The 26478-nt window shown below is 32.8% G+C and overlaps 1 protein-coding gene across 3 annotated transcripts in view; it reads left to right on the top strand.

The window, feature by feature from the left end:
- Positions 1-26478, top strand: part of LOC143079728 (fibroblast growth factor receptor 4-like) — a 213104-nt gene that overhangs the window by 130393 nt on the left and 56233 nt on the right. For 2 of the 3 annotated variants that reach the window (XM_076255274.1, XM_076255275.1), the window contains exon 17: positions 13814-13936. In XM_076255274.1, the coding sequence (XP_076111389.1) occupies positions 13814-13936 (123 nt within the window). Of the gene's footprint in view, positions 1-6011; positions 6216-6820; positions 6926-13813; positions 13937-26478 lie in introns of those variants that run through there. The other variant, XR_012979469.1, reaches the window with a different exon arrangement.

Raw genomic sequence — 26478 nt, 5'->3', positions numbered from 1 at the left:
TATAAACAGTTTCGAATAAAAAAAACTAGGGGTTATTCCCCAACTAAAAATAGACATGGAGGGAAGTCCCTTTTTATCAACATAATTGGTGAAAAAGTATCATGTTTTTTTGTATTTGGTTGTAAAAATATGTTAATTAACTTCAATCAAAGCAGGTTGAAGATTAAAATAATTTTAAAAATTAGATTAAATTTACATGTTTTGAGGGGAGACAACACTGTAAACAGTCTGGTTTTTTTTTGGCAGTGAAAATTGAAAACTTATTTGCAGCAACTGTAGCTCTTTTCGGAGCAGGCGAACGTACAATTTTTTGAAAGACCAGATAAAATCTATGAAATTCATACAATTTTGATAATGAAAAATGTGCAGGTCTCATGTCTTCAGGGGTGTGCACATGACCTGATTTCAGGTTTTTGAAGCTTAAATTAGGCAATGTTTTCCCAGTTTCTCTGGATAAAACTTTTTTATACTATTAAAAGTACATTATAAACTAGAGAACATTCTGATTCCAGTGATATTTAGTTTTATACAAGTATCTTTATTAATCAGTCCACCACTAAGGGTCACTTGTACATGGTCCTTCAAAATATGACGTCATAGAAAACAAGAACTATCTTTAAAAAAGATATCCGACGTATTTAAATTTGAGTATATGTTTAAAACTATCATTTCGATAACCCTCAGAAGCACAAAGATACCATTTAAATAACGTTTTCTCTGTCTGTGTTCAGTATTCTCGGTCATCGTATCTTTCTGTTTACATTCACCAAAACCCCGCGGAAATCTCACATGCGTAGGTGCCTTCTAAAAGTCATGTACGTTCGTACAACAAAGTTTACATTACAAATTATATAATTGTCCCCAAGGATTTGTATAGTAAGAAGGATTGGAATCTCGTGAACTTTTGCATAGACTGTAGTATAATGTCTAATGCAGCGCGAGATATTGTGAGATTACCCGTGATGCATCTGGAAAATGCTAAACGTGCTCTGATTAATGGCGGACATTTGCATCACTTAAACAAATTGACACCCGATATGTAAGTATTACAATCCATATCTATCAAATTTTATGCTTGAAATAAGAAGTTTAAAATGGTTCTTGTGTAATTAATAACTTTTACAATCGCAATAAGAATTCACGGTTCCATAGAATTAATTTGCATATTGACCGAAGTGACCCCAACCTATCCCGCCTATTGGGCGGTCCTATCATCATTTTCTATTTTTATACTCCTTCCTCAAAACACGGATATGATTGATAAAATTTATATTTTCTGATAGATATATGATTTCTTCGTGTATTGAGTAAATTTCGTAGTGATTGATGCATTAGTTTTCCAATTTTTTACGTTTCTTTGAGTTGATTACAACAAAAATGGCGTTCTGGAGCGAACATGGGGGTGGCTTGGGAAAAATGAATAAAGTTCTTCAATTGGCCTAGATTAATGTTCAAACATGTTTACAAACGTAAAACATTGGTGATAAAGTGTATTGAAGAAAGCTCAAACCGCTAAATAAGGGAATTGTGATACTTTTCTGTCTTTAAAAATCAATGTGGTTCTCAGATGAATCGCAATTTACCAGGCCTAAATTGGGAGGGGGTCCAGTTGTCATAATAATCTGATACTTCCTTCCTGTTTACATGTATACCGAAATGAAATCGTTAAACCATGTGTTTTGAAATAGTTTTACATCAATTTTAACTAGCCATGTTCCATAGAAAACTCCAGTTAGAGTTTTACATATATAATATATAAAGGATGTTCTGTTATCCAAAATATCTAACATTTATTCCTTTTATTGTTACTTTTGATTTTTTTGTTTGTTTGCGACATCTTTTGATCCTACAATATTGCAAAATATTTTATTTTAAAACAATAGAAACATTGCTACAAATATAAATTATTCCTGAATTTGCATAAACCCATAGAAATCTAACATAAATTTTGCAAATATATTTGTTCGAGCAGAGATCCTGAGGTAGTATTGCTATTGTTAAGGACATATTTGATATTGGAATTGTTTAAGCCATATAGCTATAATGACATAATTTACAAGAATAAGACTGAAAATAAAAAAATACAGAAGTTAACATACAAACACATTGTCAACTGTCGTTATACACCTTGCATTACAATGTCCATCAAATAAAACAGTTAAATTATGCTTTTTCGTCAATAGAAACTTGAGTGAAAATCAATAATAATTAAGTTTAAGAATGAATAAAGTCCTTAACCATTACAACATTGTCTATACGTGACAAAAATTAGAACACAACGCATGTGTACAAAAAATCACGTTCCAATATCGTAAGTGACGAGTAGTAGTAGTAGTAATAGTGGCGAGTACCGAAGTCTCGCCGCGGAAGAGATTACGACAAACTGCGAGATTCCAATCCTTCTTACTATACAAATCCTTGTTGTCCCGAATAAACAGCTGTCACGGATGCAAAGAGCTATTGGAGAAACAATTATTTTAATAAAAATATAAATCTTTGTAAGATCTAGTCAAATATTTATAGTTTTTCACTTGCTTTCCATCACGATATAATTAACGAGACGTTTTTTCAAACACAACCAAATCACCCATCATGACAGCATTTTGTCCAATCACAGAAAGGATTTTCGAGCATGCGTATTCTGTTGCCATAGTTAAGCGTCCTTAATTTCAAAGGGCACAAACCGAAACTATACCGACTACGTCGGAAAAACTGTTGATTACACCCTAATGCCACTAAAATCAGGGAGAGGGAGAGGAAGAGGAAAAGGGAGGGGTATGAGTCTAGCAGGAAAGTACAAGACCAAAAGAAAAATAGATATAAAAGTGAACTGTAAAATGTGTGCACTAGTCTGAATAATCCCCCATAATTATGCCCATGTTTACTGATCTATCTTAAAGGTAAGGTAATGGGTTCGTTGATCCCTTTTATTCAAAAAGAGCTCTTTTCAGGAGAATATCATAATAATATAGACAAAAGGAAGGATGTGGGGAAAGCAACAAATGAGGCAAAATATGACATATAGAAAACAAAATGGTTATGGAGTAAACATTCGTGTGACAACAACTCAAACGATACACAAAAAAGTCAGAATAGTGAAGAAAAAGTTGCTTTCCCTATATACGTGTACCTTCAGTGTGGTGTACGCGGCGCGTTTATGATTTTCATTATGTTACTTGATATTAAAAATTGACAAAAAAATTTATTTTACTTGTAAAAGTAAATCCTGAGCCTGTAATAGCTGCTCTTCTTGTTCCATTTGAATTAATAGAAACAACGCTGTCGCCTTTCTTGTTCTCATAGAATCATATGATATGAGCTCCATGTTTTGTGAACGTCTTTCTTAACTGTCGTATTAGACTGACCAGTGCATATCGCTCATGGCACTTTAAATGTATTTTAACGCGAAAATTAACTTACATTTAGCTGGATTTATTGCCGTCGTAGTTCCATCTTGTCGCCTTCGTACTTTTATTCGATGACAACACGACGGGATTACGAGGTCTTCACGAAGTCGTGTTGCCATCGTAAGACCTTCGGGTAGCTTTGTGATTCATTCGTGGAGACATCGTAATGTCAAAACTGAATGATTAGGATCGTTATTGGGTGAGACAGTCTTGACAAAGTCCTGTAAACACACTCCGCCGCCGGTACATATATATATAGGAAAGATCTGACGAAAAAAAAATTAACTTTTTTATTTGCAGTTATTTCCCTTTATCTTTTTTCTACAGGGAGACGGATTAATATAAGGGAAACCTTGTTTCCGAATTCCTTTGTAATATTGTATCACTGTATTTATATGTGTATGTCATGTAAATGATTTTTTGAAATAAAATATGTTTAAAATGTCAAAACTGCCCGATTGAAACGATGGAAACACGAATGCAATACGATGTTCAAAGATGCATTCCCGGTGACATTACGATGATGAGGATGGTGATACGAACTCAATACGAACCCTCAACATCGGAAGCACCTTCGGGGATTTTTTAATATGTTAAAAAATTTAGAACCCTTCCCGAAGTTGTCCCCGAAGGCTAGAAAAAGTGGCCAATGGTTCTACGATGGTTAAAGATGACACTGCGAATAGCCCGATTTGGATACGATCAGTTCCGATTTTGAAAATTTCCATAATCGTGTTGCCATCGACGTGAAAATCGGGACAGTGTGACGCGGGCATTACTCTATTCACTCTATTACTTGCAAAAATATTGATTAATAAAACTAATAAAAAAAGATTTTGATAAATGTTTGTCTAGAATCAACCCAAAATGATTCGAATACATATATGGTCCAGCTCGTGCTAGACCGTATAAGTATAAGTCGAAATACTCATATGGTCTGCAACATATATATTAATCAAGAACAACAATTACGCATTACTAAACCGCATTTGAACGCAAACGGGGTCCAATTTCGATTTGATGAATTCTTATATTATTAATCGTAAACTATTATTTTAGCGATTCATATTTCGTTAAAACTTGATCACATGTTCATTTGTATTTACTCAGGCTGCACACAAATCTGCTATAGTTAGCGTTTCATATGTCAAAAAAGCATATTGCACAGAGAGTACAGCAAGTTACTGAAAATACATTTAAAAAATCCCAAATAGTCCATTTGCCAATTCCCGTTATTGACCCTGTAACTACAGATCTCTTTTTTTAGTTGACTCCCTTATGAAGGACATTGATTTTCATTTACAATGAAGAGTTAGCAGAAAGAGCAAATTTATCTGTGCGTAATGTGTGTTATCTTAAAGGTTTTCAAATCTTATAATTACATAAATTTGTTGTTAAGCAAAATACTTTTGACATCTGAAATTATTTTTCATGAAAAATTACTTAAACCGCCGATACATCACTTTCATTTCATCATGCTTTGCTTTGCCAATTTTGTCCGGTATAGAACAAGTCTACGATTGACAAAGGGAAGTAATTTGTTTAAAAAGTGTGAAATAACAGAATCAAATCGGTAGTTGGCAAATAGAAAATTGTCGACACATGCCAATCAAAACGACTTCCTGTGTAAACGGTTTGCAGCAATCATGACGGAAGTTAGAATCGCGTTCCTGGAACAAGATGAAAGGGACGTTATAATGGAAAATATGGAAACAAAAAAACACAAAAAGGCAGCAAAACACTGTAGTTAAACTATTCAGGGAATATTTGACCGAGAAAAGCAAGCCGATAGAATTTGAACAGTACAATTTGGAGCGACTGGACGATACATTGGCATTGTTTTATTTGGAAATGAGATGTTACAAAGGGAAACATAATAAAAAGACAACTTTGCAATCCTATAGACAACGTTTAAATAGAAATGTAGGGAAATAGACATTTTTAATGAAGATATAATCTAGGGTTAGCTGCAATTGAACACCACTCTTCCATAGAAGAGAGTGATAAGAAGAAGATTTACTTGTATTTTTTTTTTTAAATCTGAAGGATACGCAGCTTTTTGTTATATAAGGTAATTTGTATTTTAGGAATTTTGTTGGAATCGAGCGTCACTGATGAGTCTTTTGTAAACGAAACGCGCGTCTGGCGTAAATACAAAATTTAATCTTGGTATCTATGATGAGTTTATTGTATAACACATATGACAACAATTTTAATTCCAAATAAAATGCTTTATCGGTGTAAGAATAAACCTACTGTGAATTTCAAAGACAGGATGACTTCGCTACGCAGGAGAAGAATTATCATATAACATCGTATACGAAAAATCATATACTAGGTGTACCTTGTGTATAGATGTACATGCATATGTATCATGTATATTATAGCTGAAAATTTTCATTTTCATCCAAACAGTGTGACACTTATAACAATAAACACATGTATACAAAGTCAATAAAATATTTACCTTGTGATCATGGAGAAAAGGACTTATAATTTGCATACAATATTGAAAATTGTGTGTGTCTTTAATATACTTCTGTGTGCATACTGTCCACTTTATTTTAAATGACAAAGAATTATGAAATTTCTTCTATATTTAAGGTATTTGTTCACTTCATGCTGCACTTCGGTACACATGGTACAAGAGGGAGGGAAAACCTGACCAATCTTAAAAGAAAGCATTTTGCAATTAAGCGTGGTGCTGATGACAAGTAGTATGTGTGCCAAGTAATTGATGAGCAAACAAAAGAGAACACCAGTCAGAGAGTGCATTATTCTCAGATGGACGAATGTATGACATTACAGGTAACTTGTATCTAAATGTAGTGACCTACAATGAAACTACCCTAATGTTTTTTGCATTAATTAAATGTAACCACACATTATTTTTCTTAGCTTGAACATAACTCGTATTCTTATATATACATACGATGCAATCTAATAATTCTATATTAAACCATTGCATTTTTAAATAAAAAGAAAACAAATGGATCTACCTAACTCTTTTCATTAAGTAATCAGAACCACACACTATTTGTCTTGACCTGATTAAAACAAGGACACATATACATGATTCAATTTCATAATTAATAATCGTTAGTGTGTTAAAAATATATCAACCTACCTACATATCCCCTTTTTTATCCTGTGATTGGAACCACAGTGGCACACATTTTTATATAAGTTTGCCATTTGTACATATTATAATCAAACATTAATAGGAAAATGTGATATTTGTAGTTGGTAAACACAATGTAAATTAGATATGTCGAATATATACATGGGATACCCTACCAAAAACAATAAAGAAATTATTGTAAAGACTCTATATCAAATTTTAAAAAAATGATTTTGCTGCAGAACACTCTTATCTGGTATATTTGTTTTAAATGTTTTACATGCTTTTTCAGATGGCGAAAGATGTCCAGTAAAGTATTTTGTGAAATATATCAGAAGGTTGAATCAGAAAAGTGTTAAACTATTTCAACAAGCAAGATTGTAACCATAACGCTATAGTGAGTGACGTTATTGTATAGGCATTGGCTATCACGACGATTAAACGTATATAGAAAACACAACGCATTTATTGAGATTCTTCAATATTTAAGGTGCCGTGACTGACGGGAAATTGGTTCAACAATGGAAATGAAGATAAAGACAATACGTGCCGGAAACAGAGCAGCAGTGACGAAGCTATGAACCAAATTCGAGGAGCTAAAGGAGAATCCTGACAACGTCGAAATAGAGGAATTCAAAGTGATAGAGGATGCCTAAACCCAGAAAAAGAAGATTGTGCATGATTTAAACGGGAAGATGATAGAAGTCATACACGTGGATCACATAGAACAAGAAATTACAGACGCGGATGAGTATATGTTTAATTTAGACAATAAACGTAGGCAAATACGAAAAATTACTCAAACAAGGAAATCTTCAAACAATACTTCTGATTTAAAAGAAACGTCAACAATGAACGCTTACGCTGAATGCTATATACCTAGATCAAACACTAGTAATACAAACACATCAGCTGTTTACACGCTGAGCAATAGAGAAAGAATTCAATCAGAGGGAAATCCTACCGGAAATCAATCACGCAACTTTGCTGTCCGAAATTCATAATCATACAATACTCAAGAAGAATGTTCGTATATACAACCACCAGCCCAACTACCAAATGTATTTAGTAACAACCATAGATAACCTAAATTAGATTTGCCACATTTTGACGCAAATGTTTTGGAGTGGAGCACATTTTGGGACTCTTACGAATCTACCATACATTTTGATAGTAGGATTTTCTGATCCCAGGCATAGATTACCTTAGCCGTATTTGGCACAACTTTTGGGAATTTTGGATCCTCAATGCTCTTCAACTTTTTACTTGTTTGGCTTTATAAATATTTTGATTTGAGCGTCACTGATGAGTCTTATGTAGACGAAACGCGCGTCTGGCGTACTAAATTATAATCCTGGTACCTTTGATAACTACTTACGCCAATCAAAAAGTTAACTATCATAAAGCCCATCTTGAGGGAAGAGCCGCGCAAACTATTGAGTGATTCGCTTTGACTAATGAAAACTACGAAACCGCAGTTAACCTTCTCAGAGATCGATTCGGACAACCTAGCAAACTGATACATGGTTACATGAAAGCACTCATGAACTAACACGCACCGACAAATGATGCATTCAGCTTGAGGTCTTACGGAGAAAGATTAGAAAGTATGTGCGAGGATGATTAAAATCACTTGGTCAAACACCAGAGATGTATAATTAGCTGTTGGTACCAGTAGTTTTGGACAAGATGTCGATTGACATAAGAAAATATATTGCAAGAGAACACGGGAGGGATAATTTGATATTGGAAAATTGAAAAATCTACAAAAATCAATAACTAAAGAGATTGACATACTTGAAGCTGGAGAAGGAGTCATGGATTCAGACATATTGTACGCCTCTGCATTTTTTATCGGTATGCAATCACATTTATACAAGAGCAAACTCACAGACACACGTAAGAAGGTAATATGCGTACATGTATTTTTATACGACCGCAAAAAAAATGTTTGTGTCGTATAATGCTATCATGTCGTCTGCGTTGTCGTCTGCGTCGTGGTCGACCGAAGACGGATTTAGTTTCCCGACAATAACTTTAGAGTTTTAGTGAATGGATCTTTACAAATTTTTACCAGAAGGTTCAATACCACTAAAAGAAGGTTGGGATTGATTTTTGGGGTTATTGTCCCAATAGTTTTGGAATTAGGGGCCATAAAGGGGGCCCAAAATAAGCATTTTTTTAGTTTTCAAACAATAACTAAGTGTAGGTGTAGGAATCTCTCTGAAAACTATACCACAAGTTTCCATACCATAGAGGGATAGTTAGTATTGATTTTGCGGGTTATGGTCTCAAAACGTTTGGAACTAGGGACCGAAAAGGGTGCCCAAAATAAGCATTTTTGTAGTTTTCAAACAATAACTTGTGTTTAAGTGTGTGAATCTCTCTGAAATTATACCACGGGTTTCCATACCATGAAGGGATAGTTAGTATTGACTTTGGGGGGTTATGGCTCAATTATTTTAGAATTAGGGGCAAAAAAGGGGAAAAACTAAGTTTTTCTGGTCACTGGACAATTAAGACAATTTAAAAGCAGTGTAAGGGAGGTAACCATAACCATTTAACATACAATGTTGGGTAATTTCAAATTAACCTCCCTTATACTACTTGTTAACTATGTATAAAGAAATGGCAGGTTATGGACTAATTGAAAAAAGGGGGTGGTAGTAGTTTTCAATGGGTTTTTTTCAAATTTCTCTAATTTCAAATTTTGGAAAAGTTTGAAGAAGAAATCTTTAATTGATTTGTAAGATCTTGACATTTGTTTAGTGTAAGAAACCCATATAATGTCAAAAATTTGATCATATGCAAATCCAAATTCAGAGCTGTATCAAGCTTGAATGTTTTGTCCATACTTGCCCCAACTGTTCAGGGTTCGACCTCTGCGGTCGTATAAGGTGCGCCCTGCGGAGCACCTGGTTTGTTCAGGTGAGCACTATCCGACGGATAGTGCTCACTGGAAGTGTTCTCTGAAGTGTAACAGACGCAAACAATAGAAATCAAATTGTAAAACATAAACAGTTATGCTTTAACTGTGTAGGGTCTCACTTAGTGGCCGCCTGTAATTCTACTGAACGATGCAAAGAGTGTAACAGAATGCATCATACTAGCATATGTAAAGGAAAAGAGGTAATCCCAGGTTCGACACCGGAGCTCACAATACAACAGTCAGCGATAAACGTAGTTGAAACACCAAACGAGACTAGAGTAATGTATTCATCACAACAAAGTCACGACATTCGCCTGAAAACAGCAACCGTCCAAGTTGTATATAACGACCAAGAAAATAAAATGTAACATCTTATTTGACGAGGAAGCACAGCGTTTTTTTTTTTAACTCAGAAATTAGCTGATAAATTAGAAATAAAACCTTCAGAAAAAGTAAGCATTCATCTGTCTGCGTTCGGAGATTTCTTTCAGAAGGTTTGCAACTTAGACACTGCAACAATACAGTTACAGACCGACACAGGAGAAGAAGTCATTATCGACACATTCATTGTTCCGAAAATTGTCATCCCGATTCATAACAATATTTCACAGACTACAAGGAGCTTGCCACAATTGAGTGGACTTAAAACTTGCACACCCTGTACATAGTGAAGATCGTTTTGAAATCGACTTACTCATAGGAGCGGACTACTATTGGGAAATTATTGAGGACCAAATTATTAGAGGCCAAGGACCGATCGCAGTTCAGTCAAAGATAAGATATTTATTATCTGAACCAAACAATAGAAACATCAACCAGCCATCAACAGTTCTTGTAAACGACATTTCACACAAGAACACAGCTATTGACAACGAGAAAGGAAAGTCCACGGCAAAGTAGCCATGGAAACATGACCATTCAGATGATATACCTTCAGGTATGACCGTTGCCAAAGAAGACCAGAAAACACATCGCAATGGATCCAAAGGATCCCATTGCAAGGAAAAAACGGCATATTTTAGAAATATTAAGTGAAAAAACGCGTGCAAAGAAATTATAATTCAAGTAATAAAGTATATCTTATATGGATTTTCTATGCATCTCACAAAGTACCTTCACAAAGTACCTTTTCAGGTAAAGAAGAGGAAAATGTTCCCGTTGACTTGAATGATGCAAATTTTGAGTTAGAACTTTTATCTAACTCACAGAGTGAAACTGTTATGAAAAGTAAAATCACAAATATACTGAACTCAAAGGAAATTCTTATCGGAAAGTCCATAATCACATGGCAAAATCAAAAGACAAAACACATAAAAAACGAATGGACAAGAACTTTCATATTCCAGACTTAGTACAGGCATTTTCAGATGTAGAAAATGGTTGATTAAACCTGGTTTTATAGCGCTAAACCTCTCACTTTCTCACAGTCTCATCAAATTCCGTTATATTTACAATGATGCGTGAACTAAACAGACATAATAAATAAAATAGTCAAAATATGAGTACAGCCGTCATCATCGTGTAACAATTTTAAAAGGAACAATTTAACAGAACACAAAAACGTATATCTACAAACACATTCATTAATTGGCGTTTATGAACGACATAATGATCAATTTGATGAAATCTTGACAGAAATTGGTAATGGAGCCTCAAAGAAAAATACAAATACAATGAACCAGAGACATTGATGCCAAATCAAAATTTCTTAAAAGTACCACATCCAGATATGAAGATGCCATATTTAGATAACTGCAGCAACGTAACTGTTTATATAAATTTCAATGTTCACCTATATGTGAACAACCCTTAAAAGGTGTAGCTTCGAAGTCATATACAAAATGTTCTTGTTGTAAATTTCTTGTCACTTATCTGTTGTTATATATTGTTATACTTAAATAAGGAAACAAATGTATATTGATTGTTGTGATTCTGTTGTTACATTTTGTAAATGTACATTTAAAACTTTTACAGTAAGAATGGTTTTCAAGATGACTGTGTTTGTATGATGTCGATACGTAGGTTATATCGACACAAGAGAAGCATATTGACCTCAAACTTCGTCCTCAATCTATATGTTTCTCTTTGTACGATATAACCTCGTTCGTCCTCAATCGATATGCTTCACTTGTGTCGATAAAACTGCGGATCGATCTCATAGAAAGGCTATAATTCGGATTTCATAATACCCAAATTGAATTTGCGATGCGTGTGATTAGGATATGATACAATTAACCATTAAGAACATAGTTTTTAATTCCCTTTTAAGCTTCAAAGTTTCTTTCAAAGACGTAATTCCCTTTTGAACCTGACGTAATTGTTTATATAGCCCATGTTCTTTCTTTGAAATGGGGATGATTTAATGTTATTTTTGACAACTTCCCTGACTATATAAAACGCAAATCTACTTTGATTTAACAAATTTGAGTTCGTTACGTTTTATTCTAAAATGTGACGCAATTCCATATATATATATTATTTTGTAGTAAATTTTAAACCAATTTTATTTGATTATGATCTCCGTTTTTGTTGAGAAACAATAAACGCCTAAATTATTTAAAATGAAATGAACTAGTTTTCCTAGTTAAATTGAAGTGATTTAGTCATTCCTTCGAAAGGTTTTACACACGCCGTTATGATTTTGTAAAATCGATTTAGAATATCTGTGTCACTGATATGTTCTAATCATCGAAATCCGCAATCCCGTCCACATTTTTACGATAGTTACGTATACATCACCGTATGCGACTAATCACCTTTTTTTTTACTTTCAATAAATTACCTAGCAACTCTTATTTTGATTTAAAGTGATTCGTGTTTCTTTTGTTTTAGTTATATGTTTTGTTGTTTGTCCTGTTTTGTTCTTTAATGTTTTTGACGTTTCTGTCTCAAAATGTAATGTCTATCCTTTGTCTTGAAAACCTTTTAAACTTTTACACTCGGTCAACAGTGGAATAAGTGAATTTACTTGTGCTGATGGTTTATGAATCTGGGATTGTTTAAGTATTCGATAATAGATACATCAATATTTTGTTATATTTTGTATAATTACAACATACCATTGTATTTTAACGGTACTACAACGGCCAGCATTTATCTATGTTTGGGGAGCTTTTTATTTTCATGTGTATTGAATTATGGCTTGTAGTTTTGCTGTTTTCTTTTTTTATGTCCGGCGGGAGCATTACGTTTTACCCTTGTCCGTCTGTAAGAACGTACGTCCGTACATCCAAAAGTTGGTTTTTGTTCTCTAACTTAAGTTTACTACAACCAAATGTTATGGAACTTATACCAAGAGTTCTAAATGGTGAAGTTGAAATCACCACTTCGTAAATTTTACGGACGCCATCACGAGTTGGTTGACCGTTATGGAACAACCATTTCACAAATGATATCGGATATGTTCTTTACGTCGTAACTACAATCCCCCTCCCTTTCATGAATGTGACTTACCGAATTAGACTATTTACCGGATTTGTTATCACATAAGCAACACGACGGGTGCCACATGTGGAGCAGGATCTGATTACCCTTCCGGAGCACCTGAGATCACCCCTAGTTTTTGGTGGGGTTTGTGTTGTTTATTCTTTAGTTTTCTTTGTTGTGTCATGTAAACTATTGTTTGAATTTTGGTGGTGTCACTTCAATTGTTCTAGAGTTTTGCTCCTTCACAAATAAAAAAAATTAGGGATCTTATATCTGTTAAAAAATCAAAGATGAAATTGTTAAAATTTATTTTTAAAAATGGAGTTTCTTCAATTGAATCAACTACAATTATGGACAAAGGAAGATTACTCCTATTTTAAAAATTAATTTTACAATTAAATCTACTACAACCAATGTTTTATACAATACAATGTTCACTGAAAAATTAAAACAATCAGTACCCTTCGGTGCTTACAATTCAAGCACTTTGCTTAATGTCCCTTTATAACCTTATATGATATTTTGTTTCCGTTCTCTAACTTAAGTTTGCCAAAACAAAATTTTATGAAATGTATTGCTTATTACCACTTAATTCAGTTTATGTTCAAAATTGGAAGCGTCACTTTTACAGTTCTTGAGTTATGTCCCTTTATAATGTTATATGCTAGCGGGGGCCTCATCTGTGTCCCTATTGGACATATTCCCCATTTATTTAGCTATTGAGTTGTCTGTTTGTAGTTTTTAATTGTCCAGCTTGTATCTTCTGTCTTATTTTCCTTTGTTATACTTTTACAATGCAACATTGCTCGATTATCTACTCTTACACTTAAATATGAGAACAGTGTTAGACTAAGTAAATATTTATTTAATTAGTTCCATTAATTGCGTGACCGAGGACACTCTAATGATTATGTAAAATCTTTGTTATAGATTATCCATCGTGACTTGTCAGCGAGGAATATCTTGATTACTCCAGATTTTACTTGTAAAATCTGTGATTTTGGCCTAAGTAGAGATGTTGAGGGTTGTGATGTTTATGAAAGGACATCGAAGGTATGTAAATAACATTCTATGACATCTTTAAATTTAATGACACAAGCCCTTACTGGTTTCCTACCACACTACATCGAAAAACAACATATTCATCTTAAAATATTGCCTGTCATTATTTTTTAATATCTTTTATTCCTACAAAGTTGTTATGAATGCAGATTTATGTATAAAATAGTTTGAAAAGCTATGACAACTTAACAATTTGAGGTCCATTTAAGTGGGATCAGTTTCGTGGTAAAATGTTTAAAATTCTAGCATGTTTTATCCTTTCAAGTTCTTACTTATGCATTATTACTTCATAACATAATTGGAATAGTTTGAAAATCTGTGAACTGGAGGGAAATTTAGTTTTTCAGGGACGAGTGAAAATGTTTAAAATATTGTTTTATTTCAACCAAGTACTTATTAATGAATTATTACTTTATAAAGCAGTTTGAATAGCTATGCTAATAAGAAAAAAATACTGAGGAAAATAGGGGTCGGGGTTCAATTTTTCTTGGCTAAACAAAATGTAGAATAATATTTTCATACATGATGTATTCTTTCCAAGTACTTTTTAATGCATTATTTCTATTTCACTACTAAAGGAGGAGACCGATTTTTATTAAGACCCATCTTCTCTGAAACCGCACAAAGTCGGAAATATTTGTGATATGACGTATAAATGTAGTGCTTTCTACTTCCTAACTTCCTAGATTAATAATTGTAACAATATTTATTGCACATAAAACGCAAATTTTTAAGAAAATATCTAAATTCGAAAACCTTTATCGATCCTTGTCTTATACGCTTTCGCGCACGCTCGTCGACGTACTACCGTGAATCTAGGGTATTCAATATTTTTATTTTTATTTTTCTAGCCCAGATGTATAGGGTATTTTGCATTATGATCCTCATTTTTATGTCTTTAAAGAAATGGGATTAAATGCATGCCTGAGTTACTTTATCTACATGTTTAGTCCAATCAAGTACTTATTATGGCAGGATAAGAATATAAAGTAGTTTGAGTAGCTATGACAATTTAAATCTGAGGTCAATAGGGGAAGTTAATAGTTGTTCATGGCTGATAAAAATTGATAAACATTTCTTCCCACATATGAAATACTTTTTTAAAGCCTTATTACCATATAAGGTATCTGAATACGTTTTTGACAATTTTAAATTCTAGGTTTATTGGGAGTTCAATTGTCGATGGCTGATAACAAGTGTATAAATGTTTAGATATGTATTCCAATATGTTTAATTCCTAACAAGGACTTATTAATGCATTATTACTGCATACATATGAAAAGTTGTTTGAATAGCTATAAAAATTTCTAAAAGCTGGGGTTCAATTTTCCCTACCAAACACCTATTACAATAAATTAGTGAAATAATAGTAGTTATGATGATTTGAAAATCTGTGACTTATGGCTAATTAATAATGTTTAAAAACAAATTTTCAAGATGTTTGATACCTACCATGTACAAAATGTTTTGGGTAAAAATGTTCACAAATATTTAAGAAATGTGTTTAACGCAAGTATTTAATGAAACATTATCACTATGTAACTTAGCTGGAACATCTATGATAATTTGATAATTTGAGGTCTATAGTGTGGTTTTGTTTTTTATTGATGGAGGTTCGATATTCTATTACTAAGTTAAAATGATTAAATACAAATTAAAAGTTCATTTAGAAATATAGTTTACAATGTATATGTTGTGTACAAGATGTAATGTTGTACAAATTATAATTTGTACAGCTATTTTGTACAAGTTGTCAGTGTTTTATGAACATCTTAACAAAAATGGTTGATGCAAGCACACAGTCTTTTGTTTTGCATATTTCAGTCATATTTCCACAACTACTTGATACATTCTAATTACTGAGTATTGATACAAACACATTATAAGAACACAAAAAGACTCTTTATGTATTTGACTTTTGTATAAGGAGAAAACTAAAATAAGATTTTAAACCATCCAGGTGTCCTCATTTCTTGTTTTTAAGACAATCAGAATAGCACTAAATGTTATGTTGAAGTATTTAAATTTGAATTAAAGACATTAAACCGATACATTTTAGAAGATAAATTTGTATCACCTGGTGCAAGAAGGTGTGTATCAAAAAACTTATTACTTGTACAAAAATCCTGTACAAATTACAATTTGTACAAACTTACATCTTGTACACAACATATATACAGGGCTTTGGTCCATCAACAAACATAGTCGCTGATATATTAAAGTGAAATGTAGGTTTTACATTATAAACAAAAAACTGAAGCAAACTGACACTGGGTAAACATAATTAACAGGTCAATACCAATCTGATGTGTAATTTTCCAGAAATATTGGACGACAGATTGGACCAATAATGTCCAGTTACAATAAACGAAACTAAATCACATGTTTTGGTACATAAACCATATGTTGTTGAGACATAAATTTCGGTTTTATTGATGTAAAATAATACTAAAAGGATCACCTATTTCGTGTCCACGCTATATATATTCAAAGTTGTGTTCCAGATGCAAAAGTACAATTGACATCGAAATAAGTGTGACGTCATCGCGTTATAAGCCATAACACGTCGATATTTGACGTTTTCTACTACCAACTAGGTAAAATCTATGTACTAGAAATTGGAGATTTGATCATTTTAAGACAAATTAGAGAACCATTTTTGTCCATTTTATACGTTTTTTTCAACAAAATTTTATGGTCATCTATTTTGAAAATACTTGATCATCAATTTTTCATAAAATAAAAGAGATCATTGCATTTTTTTTTCTTCAATTTTACCACAATCTGTGATATAAAGATATAAGAAGATGTGGTATAAGTGCCAAAGAGACAACTCTCCACCCAAGTCACAATATGTAAAAGTGTACAATTAAAGGTCAAAGTACGGCCGTCAACACGAAGCCTTGGCTCACACTGAACAGCAAGCTATAAAGGGCACCCAAAATGACTTGTGAAAAACAATCCAACAGGAAAACCAACGTTTCTAAATAATATTAAAATCAAAGTGCTTGTAAGCACAGAAAGATAAAGATTGCGTCAATTTATCAGTGGGAAATTAAAATTAAATATTGCATTGTCAACAAAGTAGCATATTTACCTGACGATATCGGGATATTGATATTTAGTCAAATCTTAACTGGAATTTGTGATATTATTATAATTCCAACATGTATAAAACGTAAACAACATTTCAAAATGTTTTGGCTTTAAAAACATATCTATTTGGGTAAGTTAATGCAATCACATGAGTTGTATTGTGTCTTATACTGTTAGAGGTTTATAATGTTATAACAACCATGTGGATTCGAATTCATTAGCTGTCACTATCCTATAGATTTACAACTGTTGGTTTTATTGATAATTCAGAACCGTCATTGAAGGTGGAGCACGAATGCGCAGTTAATTAATTCTTTTGATGTGTCATTTGTATGTAAGAATAACATTCCTTTTGCACTATGTTTAATCCTAAAACATCAATGTGTTGATTGTCTGCATTGAACAGGGTTATAATTTCATCTTAACATATAGTTATTCTATTGAATGTTAAATCGTTACAAAATCAATGAAGTACTATTTTAGTATTTTTGATTGTTTTTTTTTTTAGAGACATTTATATATATCTATAATTTTATTTATTCCTTTTGAAATGTTTAAAATTAATGTATACCAACATAAAGAATTATTTTGTTATCTTATAAAGATTTTTATGTTACTTTTAAATTAGACCGTCATAGATGCGCAATGACAAATCTACCCTCATCATCATTAAGTTTCATTTTTTGATAAGACAAATTACTATAAAACCATAGATAGAACATCATGAAATTGCTCTATTTTAAAGCCGTATTCTGGTAATGATTAAAAGTTCGCTCTTTACTTTTAATTTGAGGTACAATATGCCGATGAATAACACATGCTTGTTCAGCTGCAAAGAATACACTGTTTTAAGTTGTGGTATGCATCATATAATCAACCTGATTCTTGAAAAGGCATGTGTTGCTTTAAATATTGTGTATACAATTATGTCAGAACTCAAATGATGCAGACACGCTGTCTTAATTTATCTGCATTACTCGATCCATTATGACAAATACATGACAGAAGTATACATGTTATACCCCTAACACAAACACACATACGCACAAACATAAAAACAGAAAACCATAGCCACCACTTTTATTTTTTCCGAAACTTCAGACTTTTGCCGAATGCTTTAGTGAAAAATTATAATTGGAACCCACACACTCATTTTAAACTTTTTTTTAAAATGACTATAAATAAGAACAGAACAATATTATCTCCGTATAATGATAGAATGTTGGTAAAGTTGACCAGAGTTATCTTACATTTATAATAGAAAGGGCTAGCAAACAATTTTTAATTTAAGCTTTAATTAACGTTTAAACAAATTTCCACAAAAAATAATGTTTTTTTATTCAAAACTAAGGACTTTCTCAGCTAAATCTACTAATTTTATTAGATATAATGAATTTTTATGACAATAGATAAAAATGCTAAATAAACCATTGGTTGTCAATTCTGGACAATGGGAGATAACTCCAATTTTTAAAGAGGACTTTAACAATGACATCATTATTTTTTTTAGAAACAGATATCAGATTCCTTCACCTTGCAAACGTTATGTAATTTTCTTGACAGGTGTAACATTATTTTGTTACTTGAATATCTGAGCATATATCACACTGATAATTTTTATGGAAATGTTCATGAATAGGATGTATAGTATGTTATGATTAATGCACTATATCTTGTGTACCAAAAAGGTAGTGATAAGCCTAGGAAGATTTAGAAATAAAGTCAACATAGGTTTTTGAAAGCATTTCATGCAATTTTCACCCCAAAACGAGAAATGAGAACCCCACCACCAATGACAACCACTGAACATCAGGTTCCAGACTTGGGACAAGAACAAACAAAGTAGCGGGTTTAAACGTTTTAATGTGCCAACCTTATCCGAACCCTGTAAAAACGTGTAACATCACAACATAGAAACCACACTATAAAATATCAATTTAAATGGCTGAACTAAATCAAAAGACAAATTAACAAAAAACAAGTGAACATACGCTGAACGCATTAATTTGTTCTATGACACTATGTCAATACAAAATTAATAATAGATATAATAAAAAAAACAAATTCAGAAAGAAAACAAGAACCTAAGGCAAACAGCCGCAAATAGAATAACACAAATTAAAGTAATTTTGTTGTAAGGTATTTGTTAGCGGCATTAAGTGAAAGAAGACATTTTAGGTACGCCTATTGTCTAAATGATATTAGGCATTAGTCTTAAATCCTAGGATTTCAGCTTAAAACCTGAAAAATAGATGCAGGCATTTAGCTTAATGCCTAAAATATAAATGCAGTATGAGAACTTGGGCCTGTTTATCGAAACTGTCCTAAGATCGTTCCTATAATATATACTTAAGACAGAAATTATGAACGTTTTAAATTGCGCCAACCTTAACCAACCCTGTAAAAAAAAACGCGTAACATCACAACATAGAAACCACTCTCAATTTCTAGATGTAGTCAAGATATGAGGCAGACTTAAGTGTATCAGATGTATCCTTTATCTCTAATTCGATGGGATGGATTCGTTTAACAAAGTCACCATTTTTAAAATAATTTAACGAGAGAACATCATCTATATATCGTGGAAAGTAAAGTAAAAGGATATTTTAACGTTTTATCTTTTATCCATTGGAATGCTAACAGTCTGTTGAAAAATACGTCCTCCAATCAAGAAATCAAGCATCTCGGTAATGTCAGTACCCAAATTTTTTAACATGTAATTTCATCCCCTTACTTAATATTTCATGCATTAAATATCATGAAAATAAATAGGAAAAATGTATTTAAAAAATGCAAGTTATACACTTTTCACATTAGGGACTATATTCGTAGACACCGAAGGCCAACGGACGATAACTGTGTCCTTTGACCAATACCGCGATGGAATTTCCCGTTCTTCATCTTAAGTTGAAATTACAAAGGAACATAGAATAAACCTATGATTATCCAGGATTTTTTTTGGTATGTGTCGTTAGTGTAAATGTTGAGTTTCAAAGGGAATTGTCCTTTGTGAATTCATTTATCAAGCAGTTCATGTAATGAGATTTACACACAAAAACGATGTTGTTTGGGGCTTCATCTGCAGGGACAACAACATATTTGTCTTGGAGGTAGGACAAGTGTTTTGCAACATTTTAGTCTTTAGCATGGGTATCAATAGACCTTTTCAGATTCTTAATTCTGATTCTGATTTGTATCAACGACCTCGCAATAAGCCCATTGCCTGGCATAATCCTGGACTGAATCAATCATTTTGATGTTGTATTTCCAATTAATGGATTCAGGCTCGCGATATTTCGGACCTTTAGATAAAACATTTTCTAGGGAAGAATTATTGACAATGTTGAGGTCACCAGTAACGTGGTCAAATGGATTATATGTGAATTAGGAAATAGCACATGTGATTTCAGGGGGTTTGGATTTGAAGTCTTCAATATTGAGATCCTGCAAAACGTGTGTGTAATTGAAATTTTAGTTGAAATTGGTTTGGTTTAGGTATAAGAAATGATTGTTACAAACTGATCTTTAAAATAAGGAGGTATTTTTTGATTGAACTAATTTATAATGAAGAATATTGTTCAAGTTGACGCCATCGAGACCTTTGTCGGCAAATGAAAGTTTAAGAAAAGATTTTTTTTATCTTTTCCAATCCGAACTGGTTGCAATATCCGAAATGATAGCTGTAAGTTTGTATTGGTATGAATGAAGATTTGTAACAATGGTTTCCAAACATAAATTGTACAGCGAATGAAGTTTTGAAAAGGGTAATGAATAAACTTTCGTGCGAATGTGATGAATACCTAACGGGATTTGTATAGATTCACAATCACATTCACCGAGCTACACGAAGGACTAAATAAAATACCTATACCATCAATTTTGTCATTGCAACCATATAGTGCCGTAGTTCCCAATTGTCGATTCCAGTAGTCCTCTTTTTGTCTACGGAAATGCGTTGCAAGTTGAGGATTATTACTCCTGTGGTATATTTTTTTCGAAAATGCGAAATGTCATAGAAACAACATTATACAGAGTAGGTGATGTATAATGACGATGACCATGACTGCGTTTACGTTGAGGAGTAGAGTTGAAAATATTAATCACATTCACCGAGCTACAGGAAGGACTAGATAGAGTAACTATACCATCAATTTTGTCATTGCAACCATATAGTGTCGCAGTTCCTAATTTTCGAATCCAGTAGTCCTGTTTTTGTCTACGGAGAGTCGTTGCAAGATGAGGATTGTTACTCCTGTGTACATGTGATACATTTTTTTTTCGAAAATGCGAACTGTCATAAAAAAAATGGAATGACCAGATTGATTAAAATGCTGGTTTGCATTGTGGTTGGTGTCTGATCTATAGACGCACATACGATTGTTTAGCTTTCCTTGGGTTTCAACGACGTTTACTAATCCGCAAAGGTTACACTCTAATATGTAGACGACATTTATAGATTGACAAATAAAGGCAACAGTAGTATACCGCTATTCGAAATTAATAAACAGATTGAGAAAAACACAGATCCGGGTTACAAACTAAACCTAAGGAAAACACATCAAATATAAGAGGAGAATTACGACACAACAGAAACACAACACTAAAATGACAATTCAGATCCTCGTAACTTCTGGTAAAACAAGGCTTTCTGGTTAAATTGCTAGCATCTGTTATTGAAATTCCACAAGTGTTGCAGCCATTCGTTTCACATTTCGAAATGAGACTATTTTGTTCAGAGTCATCAAAATCCAAAATGTCTTTAAGGAGAACTGAACATGGATGTGTATGTGTACTATTGCTATTGTCACTAGTATGGTTATCTGAATGAGTTTGCGATATTTTTCATGTCTGTCTGTTGATGAGAGGACACCTGCCGTATCAGACGACGCCGTGTCTATAGTGACGTCTGTTTCGGACCTTTTTATACTGGGCAGTGTCCGAGCAAGTATCCTGTTAGATCTTCGTAAATTCGTCCAATATTTCTACTGGGCGGATGATGTCGCCGAGGACAAAATTTCAACCAGCAGGCACATCGACCCAATGGTTGTAACAAAGGAGCGAAATATACCAGAGGGACAATAAAACTTATAGATCAAAAACAAACTGACAACGCTATGGCTACAAAAAGTAAATACAAACAGACAAACAGACAAACAATAGCACAAATGAAACAACATAGAAAACTAAAGACTTTGAAACACGAACCCCACCAAAAACGGGTTGATCTCAGGTGCTCAGGGTAAGCAGATCCTTCTCTACAAGTGGCACCCGTCGTGTTGCTTGTGTTCTCACAAACCTGATAAATAGTCTAATTCGGAAGGTTACATTAGTGATAGCGTGTGTAAAATTTACGAAGGGATGATTTCAACTTCACCATTTGGAACTCTTGGTTTTATTGATTCCTTGTTAGCAGCAACCGCCTGTAGAGGAAATGATGATAGGAAATACAAGCCTGGGGATATCGTATCAATTCGAAGATATATACTCCGTATACAGGCGCAACTAATTCAACATGCATTCGATCTCCTGTGTTATTCTATATAGAAGTAAGTTCCCTTGAATGTCAGTTTTTGTCGAGCCTGCAACTTTTGTTGCAGAAAGCTCGACGTAAGGATAGTGGTCCGGCGGCGGCGGGGTTAGCTAACTTCTTAAAAGCTTCATATTTAAAAAGGTGGAAGACCTGGATGCTTCATACTTTGTATATGGATGCCTCATGTTATGAAAGTTTCCGTCAGTCACATGTCCAATGTCATTGACCTCCTTTTCATGGTTCAGTGACTACTTGAAAAAAAGTTAAGATTTTTTGTAATGTTAAATTCTCTCTTATTATAAGTAATAGGATAACTATATTTAGTATGTGCAAGGTTTTTCACTTGACCTCGACCTCATATTATGGATCAGTCAACAGGGTTAAGTTTTGGTGGTCAAGTCCATATCTCAGATACTATACGCAATAGGTCTAGTATATTCGGTGTATGATTGGACTGTAAGGTGTACATGTTCAACTGACAGGTGTCATCTGACCTTGACCTCATTTCATGGTTCAGTGGTCAATATTTAGTTTTCTAGGTTTAGTTTATGTGACAGTTATAATACAGCTTTATATTTAGAACTATCAACATAATATCAATGATTAGTAAAAAAAAGGCGAGACATTTCATCGTGTGCACTCGTTGTTATTTATTGTTTCAAAACTAGAATAGATATATAGAGATTTTAACACAGTTAATAATTTTACGATCAGTTTTACACGATCTACAAATAAGTCGAAATGACACAAGAAATATTTTGCGGTAAAAACCGCCCCGCAATTTACCGGTGATATTTACCGATAGTTTTTGCCCTGAACTCCTGTAGTGGTCGATACTGGAAAATACTGGTCGTTTGAACTTTTCATGGTTGTTTTTATTATCAATGTAATAAAAATTCATAAAAACTCAAATATATTTAAACCATGTGCCAACTCATTTGAATGAATGAACTTGATGTTTTATTCATTTTAACACTTACTCTTACTAATTTAATCCTTATGAATTATGCTATCGCATAACTTAAATATATAACAAATTGACATATTCTTTCAACATTTTTAAAATCAATTTGTTTTTATTCGAAATGAGTGATTTTACTGATAAATAAAATTTTAGGTAAGTGAAGATACAAGGGTCTTATTACCTCTCATCTGCACATTTAATTACTAAAACAACAGCCTCCAATAAATGTTGACAAAACATGGATCAAGAGTAATAAAAGTGATATTAGCGACTCGCTTGAACAATAAAATGTTTCCGGTCTATTCAACTGTGAATCAAAAACCTTCATTATGTAGGAAATGGGAAGTTCATGGCTTCTTTAATGTTTGTTTCAAACCAAAGAAAATATAAAATGTCATAAATTTTACCAATTCATAATCATAATATTTACACACAAATAGTCTACTTTTTCTTTTTTGATAATTTACAACAAAAATAGAAATGGAAGCATTAAAAATGACTTTAACACTTACATTATGTCATTACTGTATGTCATTACTAACAGTAATTGCTAGGCAGAGAGAGATTTTTATATTAATGACCACTAAAAATTTCAATCGACCGGTATTTTCCAATATTTTCCAGTATTTGCCGGTATTTACCCGATTAAATAATTGATTATTTATCTCGAAATAATACACATATGTCCAAATACGACCTCCGGGTTTGATGAAAACAAAATGACACCACCATGGGTTGACCATTCAATTCGTGCTTGGGTTTGTCCTGCCAAGAATAATCAATACTGGTCAAGCAATCTTTGAAAGTGCCTACCCTATCTCAAGGACCAAATCACCATGGCACATCAGCATAGTAAGGTTTTCAAAAAACGACATTTTCAAGTGTGTACACATCTAAATTTAAACTCGTATGTCCTTAAGGGACAAGTTAGCTTTTCCAACCACTTGGCGTTCTCCCATAAATCAACTTGATCAAATTTAATCAAACAATCATCATTGGGTTTCTTGTTTTAAACCAAGATGGCAGACATGACTGAAAATAAAACATAGGGATAAATTGCAAGTTTGTCTATTATTTTGAAAACCGTTATCGTTAAAAACAAAAAATGGCAGGGCAAAATGTTCAAAATGTTGGATTCTAGCAATTGTTTAGTCTGCCTTTTATTTTAAGATTATAATACATATAGATATTTTTTAAGATGCAAAATGATCACCAAATCAATATCAACAGATCATTATGCATTATCGAAAATATCGAAATCATCAGACGACTTTAGAGTTAATGCCCTTTGATGATAACCTTACATTGCCATTTGCCAGAATTTTCCTCGAAGTTCGGTTTGTTTGTTATTTTACTTTGTACTTATATGTTGTTTTTGCCTTATATCTTACAAATTATACTTTAATTAGCACTAATTATCAGTAAGATAAGATCTACAATTTAGACTATATTTAGGAAATAATTTCCCGACTCCTCATTGGAGTTATTGCCCTTCAATGACGAATTTTATCATTTGTTTTACTTAAATCTATACTTAAGATAAAAAAAATAATTATCCAGGCAAGATCTAAAAACAAATAAAATGTTGTCGATAACATTAGAAGACTGTATATCTTCATTGAAGGGATTGCCCTTAAATGAGGATTTTGTTCGCCCTTTTTTGTGTTTCGAGCAAAAACTAAAGAAGATGGAGAGACATTAAACTGAAAAAATGATCAGCAATACAAGATTAGCAAAACAACGTTGTCTTCAATTGTATTCTTGTCTTCAATGTTGGATAATGTCCTTTGATAAATATCGCAGTTGAGCGACTCAGGCTCTAAAGAGCCACTAGTTTTCTATCAACGTTATATAGTATTTGTGAAATACCTGAACGTACAAGATATCTGCATGTTGATTTATATTTACGAATGATGTCCTTTTACCGATGATAAAAAAAAAGTTAATTTTTCGACTAGTTTGTGATATCGAAAACCCTGATGTAAAAAGATTTTAGTAATACAGAGATTATAACATAAAATATAAAATATAAAAAAAAAATCTAACTATGTACACTTGTATTACTAATTCTAAGCTCAAAGACAATTTGAGTACTAATAACGTGGATTATTAAATTACTATTATAGATCAATAATCACTCCATCTATGAACAAATTTCATACCACATTTGAAAGCCTGTAAAACGAGAAAATGTTATACTATTCAAAAGAATAAAGACAATTGCCTGATGTAAACAACGAAAATAAACGGAAAAAAAACCCAAATATGACAGACATCAAACAACGACAATCACAGAATAGAAGGTTCCTGATTTTGAATAGTCACATCTTTGTGAGCGCAAAACCCATTAATAAGGTGGGAATGTGTTGTAACAGCACAACATAAGAACCAACTGTGAAAATCAGTTCAAAATGCCTTGACTCATTAGATAGACAATTAACCATTATAAAGACAAAAACACAAAGTATCTATCTAAGAGTAAATGAGCTACTGAAAGCTAGTTTGTAAAGACAATAACAACTTACAGATAGATCATTTAATCTCTTACTATAGGATCAATCATTACACATTTAACCATTTTGGTGAATACATGAAATAACTAGTCTAGTGTAAATACATAAATAAGGTTACATAAATAGTCTTGTGCAAATACATAAATAAAGTTTATATTGAATTTTAATCCGGGTATCTATGATGAGTTTATTTGCAACCACTGGGTCGATGCTACTGCTGGTGGAGATTTATTTCCCCGAGAGTATCACCATCCCAGTAGTCAGCACTTCTGTGTTGACTTGAGTTATCTTTGATATGTTCAAAATTATAAATTAACTGTAAATTTTTGGAAAAACTAAGGCTTTTCTTCCTCAGGAATAGATTACCTTAGTTGTATTTGGCAAAACTTTTAGCAATTTTTGGTTCGCAATGCTTTTCAACTTCGTGCTT

The sequence above is a fragment of the Mytilus galloprovincialis genome, chromosome 6, assembly GCF_965363235.1.
Source record: "Mytilus galloprovincialis chromosome 6, xbMytGall1.hap1.1, whole genome shotgun sequence".
Lineage (NCBI taxonomy): Eukaryota > Metazoa > Mollusca > Bivalvia > Mytilida > Mytilidae > Mytilus > Mytilus galloprovincialis.
The sequence above is the reverse complement of the archived record's forward strand: the minus strand, read 5'-3'. Positions and strand labels throughout refer to the sequence as shown.